Raw genomic sequence first — 12,893 nt, forward strand, 5'->3', positions numbered from 1 at the left:
GTCTGACGTATCATCAGATTATAAAAAGTCAGGTCCAAATGAAATAAATTTTTTCACTTGTTGGGAATTTGAATTATTCCATGAGACTTTCTGTATAACGGGTATTGAAATGCACGCCCAATGCATGTGTAAACACAGCCCTCGAACGTGTATATGTATTTGTATATGTATGTAACTAAAACTCGCGTCTGTGCATACATTACTCCTACATGGTATATTTAAAGATAATCTATAACTTTGAGACCCAGTGCGTGCATGACCACGTTGTTTATGTCATTTTTCATACCACTCAAAAAATTACTTCGATGTGTATTCCAAGTGTGCGTAGGCTTAACAACTAAATTTCTAGTGAATGTATTAAATTATTTATTAAATTCTATTCGTTATATAAATTGGAAGGTGAGCGGATACCAAATTGTAATAATTTGTAATAATTAGGCACAGTTTTGATTCATGGCTTTTTAATAGCTGTATGATAATATTATTAGACCATTATCGATGGATTGGATTTAGCGTATGCACATTAGTATTATACAATCATACCAATTTCGTACGTAGGTACATACGTGAGAAACAGACCTTTGATCTTATTTCATTTATCGGAGTATCGCGTGTTAAAGAGTGCCAGGTACCAACAAATCATACAGTATACAGAATTTGAATACCCAACTTTTGAAAAAGTGCAAACTGACCATTCTCGGAATCACTTTTCTAAAAGATATCACTTCTGTGCTGGTTAGTTCAAATTTCAATGACACTGCAATGTACTGCCGTAAAACCTAATGAGGAAGTAGCTAATTGCAGGCTTCTTTTTTGATGATTTCTTTGGGTTTTATGTAGTTCACAATGCCGGCAGACAGTCTCTAGGGTATCAATGATTTTCTCAAAATATAACCGATTTGCGCAGTAACGAGTTTGGTGTCGAGTTTGAATTGCTGATTGCAAAGTATCCGGGAAAGTTTTAACTGGTACCTTTCCTCGGACACCCCGATAGTTGATTCGAGAAGTGAGGAAATGCATTTTCGTAGATTCAAATTTTTAAATACGTATTTGGGTGCGTGAAATGAATACTACAATCGAGTGCTTCGATCAAGCAGTTTATAATTATCGTAGTCATCACTTGGTTCAAAACTATTCGTTGGGAATGGTTGCCGTTTAATAGATAATGAAATGTGCACTCGATGTAGTATATGCAGGAAAACGTTGTACATTTTGTTCTTCGTACGGATAAATGCCCGATAATATGAAATTTAATCTATTTGCATTGTCTTACTTCTTGTTAGATGAACGATCAAAAGGGTCGATCTACAGGATGTAGGTGAATAGTGATCAACTCATAAATAAATCATCAATGAATTCTCAAAGTATATTAGGCAAATGGATTAGGCTGTGCAGAGTACGAGTGAACGACTACGAAATTAAGATTAAGTGTAGATAATTTGGAACTTTATGGCAATTGGCGACTGAAAAAAAAATAAAGGATGACAAAATCGATTCAATCGTACAAAGATTTGTAGCAGCGAAATGTTTACTTTGATATTAAATATCTGTTGACTTAAGATTTTTCGCCAACAAGTATTTAATGCCATATTTGCTTCATGAGGAATTTCAAGCACTTTTGAATTTGACATAGTGTGCTAGGAGTTACGCCGACATCTCAGTCGCCGATAGCTAAGATCTAGTGTAAATGATGGAGAGGAAATGTGTTCCAGTTTAAAGACAGGAACAGAACTGAGTAGTATTTAATATGGGCGAGTAAGCGTGGAGAAAAAGGCATATTATAATAGTGCGGTGAAAATGTTTGAACTGTTTGAAAATAAATTTTTCTTATTCTACAATCAGTGCATACGAATAATATAGCTGATAAAAAATGATACCCGGTTACAAATGTGAAAACTTTAGTGGTAAAAATCAGTTTTCTCTTACTTTAGGATAGGATGGTAGTTGCAAAATAGTTCCGATTTTCTATGTGATGGTTACTTTTTCAATTGAGATTATTACTTGGCATTTATAAGATCCAATTTTTATACGCTATAGTATATAGTTACACATCGTCCAAATTTCCTAGCAGAGTACTGCATCTTTATCTTCTTTTTAATCGTCATGTGAAAAACCAATTAACCAATTACTTCTCACCCAACAAGAATAATAAAAATAAAATATTGAACTAATCATCATTGACAAATTTTTATTGAACTTTCATCCGAACCTGAAGTAAAGAAAATCAGGCTATAATTAAAATAGAAAATAACCGGCGTTTGCGGGCATAAGTAAAATAAAAAGTTCCTCACTCAACTGCGTTTGCATTGAGCGTATTTCAGTGGTTTGACGATTTCAGTATCGAAACCATAAACGATCGCACCTTGCAAACTCAGTTACCACAGAACAGACTGCCACTGACTTGGATTCTACACGTTTATAGTTAAATATACACAAACCAATATCCAATTAGAAAATTTTCACTACATATACACGAGCTCACAGTCATTTTAACTGGTTAACATATAATAATACCTTACATTGCTTTCGATCAATCAAAATTTCTACCAAATATGCTAATTTCATGGATATTAAAAATAAAATAAATGAAAAGTAAAAAGCGTGTATTAGCAACAATGATGCGAATTTCTATTCAACACTCAATTATTACACATTAATCTTTAAATGGTTAAATGAAAGGAGTAATATCGAGAGAGTGCATCCTAGTCATTGTTCATCCGATTGAATATCCTTTTGGCGAATTTATTTCTCTTTGCCATGAGTTGAATTTAATGATTAGCGTTGCACCTTCTCATTTTATGCGAACATGAATATATAAATAAAAGAAAGAAAAAAAAAGAAAAAAACAACATAAATCTCTGTGATGTATTTATAACTTCAATATATTACGATTATTATTTACTGGTTACTATTAACTGATATATTACTATAATGAATAATAACATTAACATACGATGTATTCATAGTTGTCATTATTACTTAAAAATATAACATACACATGTCACGTTATCTCTTTGCTATAGTATCGTCTATTCCGTGAAGATTGTGAGAAAATTGAAATCTAGGGGAACCTAGGGTGACTTTTTGTCATGCACTATTTATTGACGAATAAATCACCTCCGTCAGTCATTACAGCATAAATAAATATATCTATATATATTGAAACTAAGATCGTCAAAACTGCATTCGGCAGCAGCTCACATAAAAATTTGATATTAGAAAGAAAAAGAAATAATATGTTATATTGACTGAGAAACCGATCATTTAGTTAAAACGTGATTAGGTGAAATTAGGCAAATTTTAGGAGAAAATTCTAATCATAAGGAAGATAATTAATATTTAATCTGTAAGTAGACAAAATTGGGCATGTTGAAATTTTGACGATTTTAGTTGCATTGTAAAGTTATCGCAGAATGGTCAGCCAAGGCAGTACAATTGTAGATTTCATAAAAATATGCTATCCAAATCAGGTACCTTACTCGTTATCGTACCAACTTTTGATCCTATCTCCTATCTTTTCTGCTAATATATAATTTCCGGGATTTTCATGGCGCCCCAACAGCCCAAATACCTCCTCGATTCTCTAGATTTTCTTCGTCGATTTAGCAACACCGCTGACCATACTGTTTTAATAATAATATAAGGCTATGCTAAGGTTTCTATGTAATGAAAGGAATATCACAAATGGATGCAAGTAACAATAGAAGCGGGATATTCATCAGCTAATCATCATATTACGAAATATAAGTAACGCTATACCTACTGTATTAAAGACTCGTTTGGGGGTTCAAGAAGCAGCTACACTTACTATGAGAATTATTTCATTAAAATGAAAAAATCTATCACTCCGATACGTGGACTACTGTTTTTGACAGAGAAAAAAGGAAAATATACTTGCCTTTGTAATATTGTATCGATCAATTGTGATGTCGAAACGAAGTGGCTAGAGTAAAGTTCTTTGACGTTGAGTAAGACAAAGATTGATTACAGAACTACGTAATATAATCGAGCCGATATATCTGTACATAGAAGACGCTGTTTAAGAATCCCCTATCAAATGAGCAACGTAAAGTCTTCATACCTTCTCATATTGCTTTATTGTTACAACATTATACATAATACATAAATATAAATACGACATAGTATAAATGAACTTACCGTGAGTTTCAAAATTCATCTCTTCGACGAATAGAGAACTTGGAAATCAATCGATAAAATTTAATTCATTATCTGCGTAAGAAGTTTAAAGCAATACATACCAAAATGATGATGTTGGTGTTTACGTGTTGCGCGTTGAATTTGTTACTATCTATTCTGTTTTCGGTTTCAAAGAATAAGGTGCTATACAATACTGGTGCACCAAAAATAAACTATCGATCCAAATAATTTATTGGCATTATTAACATTGGATAGGGATTTACCATTGTATACGAATGTGTTGGTATTCTTCAGCAATAAATAGAACTGATACTGTTTATATTTGTTATTTTAAATGATTGATGAGGAACAACACACTTATATTATGCAGAATACTTTTTCCAATAACTGCAGCTAATATTCTAATTATTGAAGTGATGTTATGTTTCCTCGTTGCAAATTTTTTAATAATTTACGTTATCTTTTGCTTCCCTATTCGGTTCTCCATATGCTCGGAAAAATTCGATTAATTCTTGAAACACATGGTATCACATTATACGTTTATGTATTTACATTAAAACATAGGATATAAAACAGATTACTTTCCTTTTTCTACACATTTTGTATATTTCCAGTAATTATTAATTAGAAGTGGTGTGTAATTATTATTATTATCATCATAATGATCATTATCATCATCATTATTACTATTATTATTATCATTATTATTGGTAATACTAATTGTCGGTTATTACTTTACTATTAATCTACAATTTTATTAAGCATATTTTATATTATTACTATTATTATTCTGTAAACGACGCAGCTTGTTTCGCTCAATCAGACAGTATGTATAGCTTAAAGAAAACTATTCAAATGTTCAAATATATTATATCAGATTGAAATATGTTTTTGTATATTGTTATCAGTTTTTGTTCCACCAATTATGAAAGATATAACGCGCACCTATTTACAGAACTGCAAGTAAATTTCATTGCAAACAAAGATCCAAATACTGAGATTGTTGTACAAAAGATATGAGCCAATCTAAAGAATTTTTTTTTCGGAACACCAACGGTTTTATTTTTTTTTCTCGTTTTGAATCTATGAAACAAATAGGCGCGTTGGTTGGGGGTCGGTTATATGAATCAAGCTGCAAAGTTTAAAATATTATAATTTTCATAATTTTAATATGATAGTGAACCTCGCAAATCTGTCAGTGTTGGGCAAGCAATCGAACGAATGATTTCTTATAAGGTAGTGAGGCACAACGTTGCGCCAAGAGAAGTACAAATTAGAAAAAGAGAAAACATAATGAAAAAAAAAAAGAAAGAAAAAGGAAAAAAAACGTAATTATGAAAATAACCGAATCACGAATAAAGGAAAATGTGGCCAATGTAAAAGAGGTGTAACGTCTGATTTAAGTTTTTTTTTGCTTTTTATTTCATAGTTTTAATCATATTATTGCTTGTAAACATTTAATTCGAAATACCTTGAATAAAAAAAAATAATAAATAATGTTATTCATTGCTTACCTTGATTTTATGTATACATATGTATAGGTATACAAAGTGATTCCTCACAACCAGCATAATGATTCATAAATTTCAGACAGAGTAACAGGATGATGCGTGCGGGAAATAGGTAATTAAGAAAAGAGATGACGATCATATATTCAAGAAGAACACGATATTATAATTTTTGAAGTATTCAATGCTTTCATGTTTATCTGTAGAATTAAGGCACGATTGATTAAACTAAACTTTCACAATGACGAAATCATTTTACTAAAAATTTCAGATAAAATTTTCATATGGTTCTTAAATGGAAAAATCGAAAGACGGTATTTGTTCTTTCTAAGAAGTTAAATGAGATCTAAAAATAAATTTACCAACTTAAGATCTAAATTAAACTACCGTACTGTCGTATTACAAGCTGGAAGTTTATGTTAGACTCACACAAATAAGCTTAACAAAACAGGTGTTTACATCCTTAAATAATATGAGAAAAAAATGAGTGTTATTGGGGGTAACGGAAAAATTCACCATAAAATATAATATCTTAATTGTACAAAATACATGCTATTCGTTTTTTTATGCAACTAAAATTATTTTATAAAAGTCAAACAGTTTATATTTGTGTATCAATAGTAAATTTCATGGATTTACTGCATTTGGTTAGAATATTCGAAACTTCTCAATCGAGGGAACGGATTGTTACATTTTGAAGTTATTAGTACGTTAATACAATCCAATGCAAAAAAGGCACAAATATATAGTAAGAAATACATATCAGTTTCATGGATCAAAAGTCTTGTAATTAGAACAATTGAATTCTTATCACCCTGGCTGTTAAACCAGGCTTCTATCGAAGGTACTCGCGTTTCCTAAATAGTTAAAATAAGAGGAAAAAGGAACAATTATATTGCAGGGAATAAAATTTAAAATTCGCGTTAAGATCGGCGCCACCATACCGATTTTGAGATCGAAACAGACGCGATAATACGTTGTATCCAACTTTAATACAATAAAAATTGGTGGCATAATGACAAGCCATTTAAGAACCGCATGAGGTACATGCATCACCATTCTCTCGTGAACATACAAGTGCTGCATCCAGTTTTCTTTCACGTTCTTCTTCTAGTTCTTTCAACCGCTGTTTTTGTAATCGCTCACGTCGTTGCGGGGAAGTATACTCCGATGAATCTACTACTTTGATTGGCGTATGAACACCATTAGTTGTGGCAAGTGTCTCCCTGAGTTTTGATTTATCTACTGTAAATTGCAAAGCATTTGCAGCAGGTTTTGTTCGAAGGTAATACATCCCAGTCTTCAAACCCTGTTAAATTTCAGATATGATCAAAATGATAAAGATATCAAACAAAAAAGTTGGGAATCCGAAAAAATTATTAGAAGCAATGGCAAATAGAACTTCATAGTGTTCATCACTACTACAACGTACATTTTGCCAGGCATAGAAATGCATTGATGTAAGCTTCTCCGTCGTGGGTTTCGCCATGTGAATGTTGAGTGATTGAGATTGGTCGATAAATGCTGCTCGATCAACAGCCATTTTCAAAACGGTTTTCTGAGAGATTTCCCATACTGTTTTATAGAGAGCTTTCAAGTCTGCAGGAATACGATCTATGTCCTGGTAAATAGAAGTCATTCGAATCATAAATAAAATACGTGTCCACTAGATAAAATCAGATTTTTCTTCTATCAAATCTCACCTGTACAGATCCGTTGTTTGCAATAATTTCATTTTTCATTTCTTCATCCCAGAGATCTCTTGCTGTGAGATCTGTTAGCAAATGTGGGTTCATGATCTGGAATTCGCCGGAGAGGACACGCCTTGTATAGACATTGCTGGTGTAAGCCTCGATCGATTCATTGTTACCCAGAATTTGCGCTGTAGAGGCAGTTGGCATTGGTGCAATAAGTAAAGAGTTTCGGATTCCATGTTTAGCTATTTTAGCCTTTAGTGCTGCCCAGTCCCAAAGATCTGTCGGCGTAACGTTCCACATATCATATTGTAGAATCTGAAGGTAAATAGAATAAATTTAATTAATAGACATGGTAGCTAAATCGAATTAATAGAAGATTGTACATAATTAATTTCAACTTTGCTTACCCCTTTGCTTACTGGAGAACCCTCATAAGTTGGATAAGGTCCATCTTTTTCAGCTATTTCACAACTAGCTTCTAACGCTCCATAGTAAAGTGTTTCAAAAATGGCAATGTTGAGCTTTTGGGCTTCTTCACTTTCAAATGGATACCGCATTAAAAGGAAGGCATCCGCTAACCCCTGAATGCCTATCCCTGAAATGGCAAATAAAATAAGTTTATTGAAATCGTGAACATGTCATGATCCAATTAATCGCAATAGCATACCGATAGGTCTATGTCTCATATTGGATCTTTCGGCTTCTGGAATTGGATAGTAGTTGATATCGATGATTTTGTTCAAGTTATATGCAACAATTTTGGTCACTTCTTTTAGTTTTTTGAAATTGTAGGTCTTATCTGGGTTCACAAACATGTTGACAGCAATCGATGCAAGATTGCAAACCGCGATTTCATCGGGGCTGGAATATTCTACAATTTCGGTACAAAGGTTGCTGCATTTAATAGTTCCAACATTCTGCTGATTGGATTTGCGATTACAGTGATCTTTATACAGCATGTAAGGTGTTCCGGTCTCAACCTGTGAGTTTATAATGGCTAACCAGAGATCTCGGGCAGCCACTTGCCTCTTGAAACGCCCTGCTTTCTCATATCTAAGACAAACAAGAAATAATGCGCCCATGAATTAATTATCACACCAACGATGTGCAGATGCGTTATTATAATGAAAACCAAACTAAAACGTGAGATACTCACTTTGTATACAAAGCCTCAAATGCATCACCCCACGAATCTGCTAAGCCTGGACATTCGTGAGGACACATGAGACTCCATGTTCCTTTTTCCAAAACACGTTGCATGAACAAATCAGGAATCCATAGTGCATAGAACATTTCTCTAGCCCGTACTTCTTCCTTGCCTATGTAATAATAATAGAGGATTCAAACGAATTGTAAAGTCTTCCAGATAGCAGAGGTGAAACTGAGAATCGTATACTATTGAAAACTGGTGTATAGTTACAAGTGTAAGCGTACCGGTATTTTTTTTAAGGTCCAAGAACTCGAAAACATCTGCATGCCAGGGTTCTAAATATATGGCAAAAGCACCGGGCCGTTTATTGCCACCCTGGTCAACGTATCTTGCTGTATTATTGTATACACGTAGCATGGGCACCAGGCCACTAGAATCTCCGTTAGTTCCAGCTATGTAAGTACCTTTGGCTCTGATGCAATGCACATTCAAGCCGACCCCTCCAGCAGACTTACTTATAAGTGCACACTGTTTCAGCGTATCGTAAATTCCTTCGATACTGTCCTCCTTCATAGTTAATAGAAAACAGCTGAAACAGATGTTTTCTTCATATCGCTATATTCCAGATTTTTATCAAACTCTCCCTCATTCATCTACATACCTTGACATTTGTGGGCGCGGAGTCGCCGCTGAGTAGAGGGTGGGGGAAGCGTGAGTAAAATATTTTTCTGACAATAGATTGTAAGTCTCAATAGCTTTGTCGATATCATCGCCATGAATACCAACTGCGACGCGCATTAATAAATGCTGCGGTCTTTCAACCACTTTGCCATTAATTTTCAGCAAGTAACTTCGCTCCAGGGTTTTGAATCCAAAATAGTTATAGTTGAAGTCTCGATCATAAATAATGGCAGAGTTCAATCTGTCGGCATTTTTCTGAATGATATCGAAGTAATGCTTGCTAACCATTGGTGTATGCAAATTGGTATGTGGATTGATCATGTGATGTAAGTCTGACATTACCTCTGAAAGATTGAAATCAACATCATATTCAAGTCTAACCTACACGTAGAACTAATTGTCTCATATTTGAAAGTCTAATATCTCATATGTACCGCTAAACAATTTTTTTGTCTCCTTGTGGAGATTAGATACAGCTATCCTTGCAGCTAGAATAGCATAATCGGCATGTTTCGTTGTCATTGTGGCGGCAGTTTCTGCAGCTAAATTATCCAACTCAACCGTTGTCACTCCGCTGTAAAGACCGTTGATTACACGAAAAGTGATTGCGGGCTAGAAAGTGAACAGCATCCCACAAAAAATTAATTAAGAAATTTAGAATACCAAGTTGATGTGTTGTCATTGTGAAGGAGTTTAACGAAAGCTTACCGGATCGACAAAATCCATGTTTAAACCATAACATAGCTTCTGAATTCTTGAAGTTATCTTGTCGAAATGAATATCCTCTCTGCGCCCATCTGTACGATAGTTGAACAAAAATGAAAAGGATTGTTGGTTCGTTGTCGGTGTTTCTAACCGACATCGTGCTCTCAACCGGCAAAATTTTAAAGAAGACTTACTTATAAAATGATATAACTTACCGCGCTTGCACACGTACATCTTACTAGGCATTTTGAGTATGAATTTGATTTCTTTATTAAATTACTGGAATGATATCTTATAAAATCTTGAGAACACCGACGTCGAAGACGGGACTTTTGTTAGAAACCGAATTTCACACAAAGCGCAGATACGAACGCTTCGATCGGAAAACAGAAATTTGGCGCGAAACGGATATTACCTACTGGTACGATCAGTCAACGGCTATAATAAAAACCTAAAAACCCCGCGCCGCTAGGTTAGTGGACTAAAATCACGTGCGGCAGAACAGGTTTCGAACTTTTCTGAATTCCTCGTTAGGTGTCAGTAACACTGAATATTAGTGAATCTGTATCGCGAGTTGCGTGCAGTCGGTACAGTAGGGCTTATGGTGGGAAACTTAAAACTATTGTTGAAATAAATCCACAATGAGTAACCCTCCACGTCTCCTTGTGAGTCGCCCAATAATTCTCCACTTGGATTACGAAAGTTAAGAAAATGATTTGACACAAGCAAAATGAGCTCAATTCGAAATATTTATTAGCTCGCAGTTGATTGACTTTAAAAATTAAATTGGGGTACGATTTGTGCATAGCGTAGAAATACAAAAAAAAAAATAACAATTTTCGTGAGCCGATGCTCCTCTCAATTTGCAAAAGTGAAATTAAATTGTTTCCTCTCTTGATGCACTATCCCCACTCAAAGAATCAATATGATCTTCAAAATATTCTTCTTCTTGGCTTTGCTCTCGGTGATATTCTCCCTCACATTCTTCGTGAGTCAAATATTGCTCACTTTCTGGCCAGTGACCATCCTCTTCACACTTGTCGTCCAGGGATTGTTGGGATGCCTATAAAAAAGAAAATGATCACGGAAAATTCAAATATCTGGATCCTATGAACCATTAATAAAATAAAGATCCACTTCGACTGCAAATTTTCAATGGAAAATTACCGGATCTTATTATAGAGGCAAAAATATCTTTACAATAGTTCTTAAATCATTTCATTAGTTAGTTATCTATTTTTCACATACGTTAAAAAAAATTAGTGAGGGAATAACTGAGAGTAATGCAATGTAATGAATGCTATGAAATTCTCGCTGAAAAATTATCCTAATCTTTTTTTCGTTTTATTTTAGACATGTTCCCACCTTCTTTCAACTCTAGAAAAAAATAATCTCTCCTAAAGTAATCTCTTAAAGAAGACCTGTTCGATGCTCTGCAGTTTTTTCCACGAGAGAATGCACCATGATTTTCCAAAGAAAATTCAAACAGACTGGATAGAATTCGCAACGTGTCAAAAAAGTAACGACTTTTATTCTTGAGTAATTTCATCTGGAAACATCTACTCAAAGAAAAAGACTCCGCATTTTACGTGATCTTTGAAGATAGCATATTTATCAACTTCATGAAAAGCTCAAAATCTTATAAAAATTTGAGTAAATCACAGCCAGATTTCTAATCGCGAATTAGCGTATGGATTAAATCGAATCTACAGAAAAAGCTGAAGGAAATTTTTCAGTTACTGTTTTATTATCTCACCTCCTCTTGTAAAGGCTCTGGTTCCGGTGGAAGCAGATCAGGATTGTACGCTGTGATGTATCTCGCCCTCCACAGCGCAATAATTCCTTTTTTCAGGGGCAGCGGCTTCTCTGTCACGGATGGATTAGTTAACAGAGAATCTTTTCCCGGCTCTATTCCCTCTGCAGTTTCATTTGCGCTCTGTGTCGCCTTCTCTGGAGATACCCCTATAGCAGAATCTTCCTGCAACCCCGTGATTCCCAATTGCTTACCAAAAATTCACCCTCTTAAAAGTCACGTAATTTAATGAAAGCTTTTTCAACCAACTGCAGCAAGGCTTTCACTCTCTTCTTGCGTTTCGTCATAATTTGGATCACGAATATGAATGTAATGTCCGTGCTGCATGCAATGGTTTTCAAAGGTAAAACATCCTCTACCGAATGGCTGGATTAAAGTTAGAGATTTATTCATCATTGTTTGGGAAAAGACCACTGACAACGAGAATTGAAAACTGGACCTGATTGAGTTCCCAAAATCCGTGAAAATGGTGTCTCGGATGAATTAGTTTTCCTGGGCCCTGCATCCGACCTTTAATCCAGGTTCCCATGAATTGCGTACCAGTTGCGGAGTATAAATACGTCCCCATTCCGTGGCGCAGATTTTTCTTCCAAGATCCTTCATAGACGTCATTATTAACGTAGTGATAAACACCGAAACCGTACTTTGTGTCACGTTTCCAATCCCCTGAATTCAATTAGGGAATTGTAAGGAATAATCAAAAACTGATGCTTGCAGTTTTTGTTTCTTTTCAATCAAAGATCTATGTAAATGTAGGGAAAAGGCAACTATTTTGAAATTACTGGCATATGCACCTTCGTATCTGGTTCCATCTGGGTACCAAAATGTTCCCACACCGTACTTCAAACCGCATCGCCAGTCGCCATCGTAACGTGCTCCGTTACGAAAAACGTATATACCTTTACCATGGCGTAATCCCTTGCAATATGAACCTACGTACATGTCACCATTTGGGAGCAGAGCTTTTCCCTGACCATGTCGTTCACCTCGTTCGTTTCGTTCACCTTCATATCTCTAAAAAGACTTACGAGAATTTACGCAGAAGCATTGAAATCTTCGACGTGTTTCCCGTCATTACAGTTTAACGACTTACCCCAAGAGGATTGCGGTCCCCTTCACCGCCTTCTCCGTCCGGAACAACCCTTGTCGGCATTTCAACCGGTCGAAATTTATTTTCTAAA

The 12,893-nt window shown here is 34.9% G+C and overlaps 2 protein-coding genes across 2 annotated transcripts; both read right to left on the reverse strand.

Moving 5' to 3' along the window:
* Positions 1-5,809: 5,809 nt before the first annotated feature.
* Positions 5,810-10,332, reverse strand: LOC105685137 (ribonucleoside-diphosphate reductase large subunit). Its single transcript, XM_012398994.3, has 11 exons — positions 10,115-10,332; positions 9,903-9,991; positions 9,629-9,806; positions 9,175-9,538; positions 8,798-9,102; positions 8,520-8,682; positions 8,031-8,416; positions 7,771-7,958; positions 7,370-7,678; positions 7,099-7,287; positions 5,810-6,975 (listed from the first exon to the last, which is right to left on the reverse strand). Exons 1-11 carry the CDS (start codon positions 10,143-10,145, stop codon positions 6,694-6,696), a joined length of 2,484 nt encoding a protein of 827 aa, XP_012254417.2. The 5' UTR covers positions 10,146-10,332; the 3' UTR covers positions 5,810-6,693.
* A 308-nt stretch (positions 10,333-10,640) lies between these two features.
* On the reverse strand, positions 10,641-12,865 carry LOC105693988 (radial spoke head 1 homolog). The gene is made up of 6 exons (XM_048650725.1): positions 12,806-12,865; positions 12,507-12,726; positions 12,152-12,378; positions 11,958-12,078; positions 11,656-11,861; positions 10,641-10,962 (listed from the first exon to the last, which is right to left on the reverse strand). The coding sequence occupies exons 1-6, from the start codon at positions 12,863-12,865 to the stop codon at positions 10,777-10,779; spliced, it is 1,020 nt and encodes a 339-aa protein (XP_048506682.1). The 3' UTR covers positions 10,641-10,776.
* Between the last annotated feature and the right edge of the window lie 28 nt (positions 12,866-12,893).

The sequence above is a fragment of the Athalia rosae genome, chromosome 2, assembly GCF_917208135.1.
Source record: "Athalia rosae chromosome 2, iyAthRosa1.1, whole genome shotgun sequence".
Taxonomy (NCBI): Eukaryota; Metazoa; Arthropoda; class Insecta; order Hymenoptera; family Athaliidae; genus Athalia; species Athalia rosae.

What these genes read in the sequence shown, in the direction of transcription:
- LOC105685137 (XM_012398994.3), bottom strand. Translation starts at nt 10,145, where the DNA reads ATGCCTAGTAAGATGTACGTGTGCAAGCGCG. An exon ending in GATGTACGTGTGCAAGCGCG is followed by an intron (nt 9,992 to 10,114) that starts GTAAGTTATATC and finishes ACTATCGTACAG; the next exon opens with ATGGGCGCAGAGAGGATATT. An exon ending in TATGAGACATAGACCTATCG is followed by an intron (nt 7,959 to 8,030) that starts GTATGCTATTGC and finishes TTGCCATTTCAG; the next exon opens with GGATAGGCATTCAGGGGTTA.
- LOC105693988 (XM_048650725.1), bottom strand. Translation starts at nt 12,865, where the DNA reads ATGCCGACAAGGGTTGTTCCGGACGGAGAAGGCGGTGAAGGGGACCGC. An exon ending in GGGACCGCAATCCTCTTGGG is followed by an intron (nt 12,727 to 12,805) that starts GTAAGTCGTTAA and finishes AAGTCTTTTTAG; the next exon opens with AGATATGAAGGTGAACGAAA. An exon ending in CAGAGCCTTTACAAGAGGAG is followed by an intron (nt 10,963 to 11,655) that starts GTGAGATAATAA and finishes TCTTTTTTATAG; the next exon opens with GCATCCCAACAATCCCTGGA.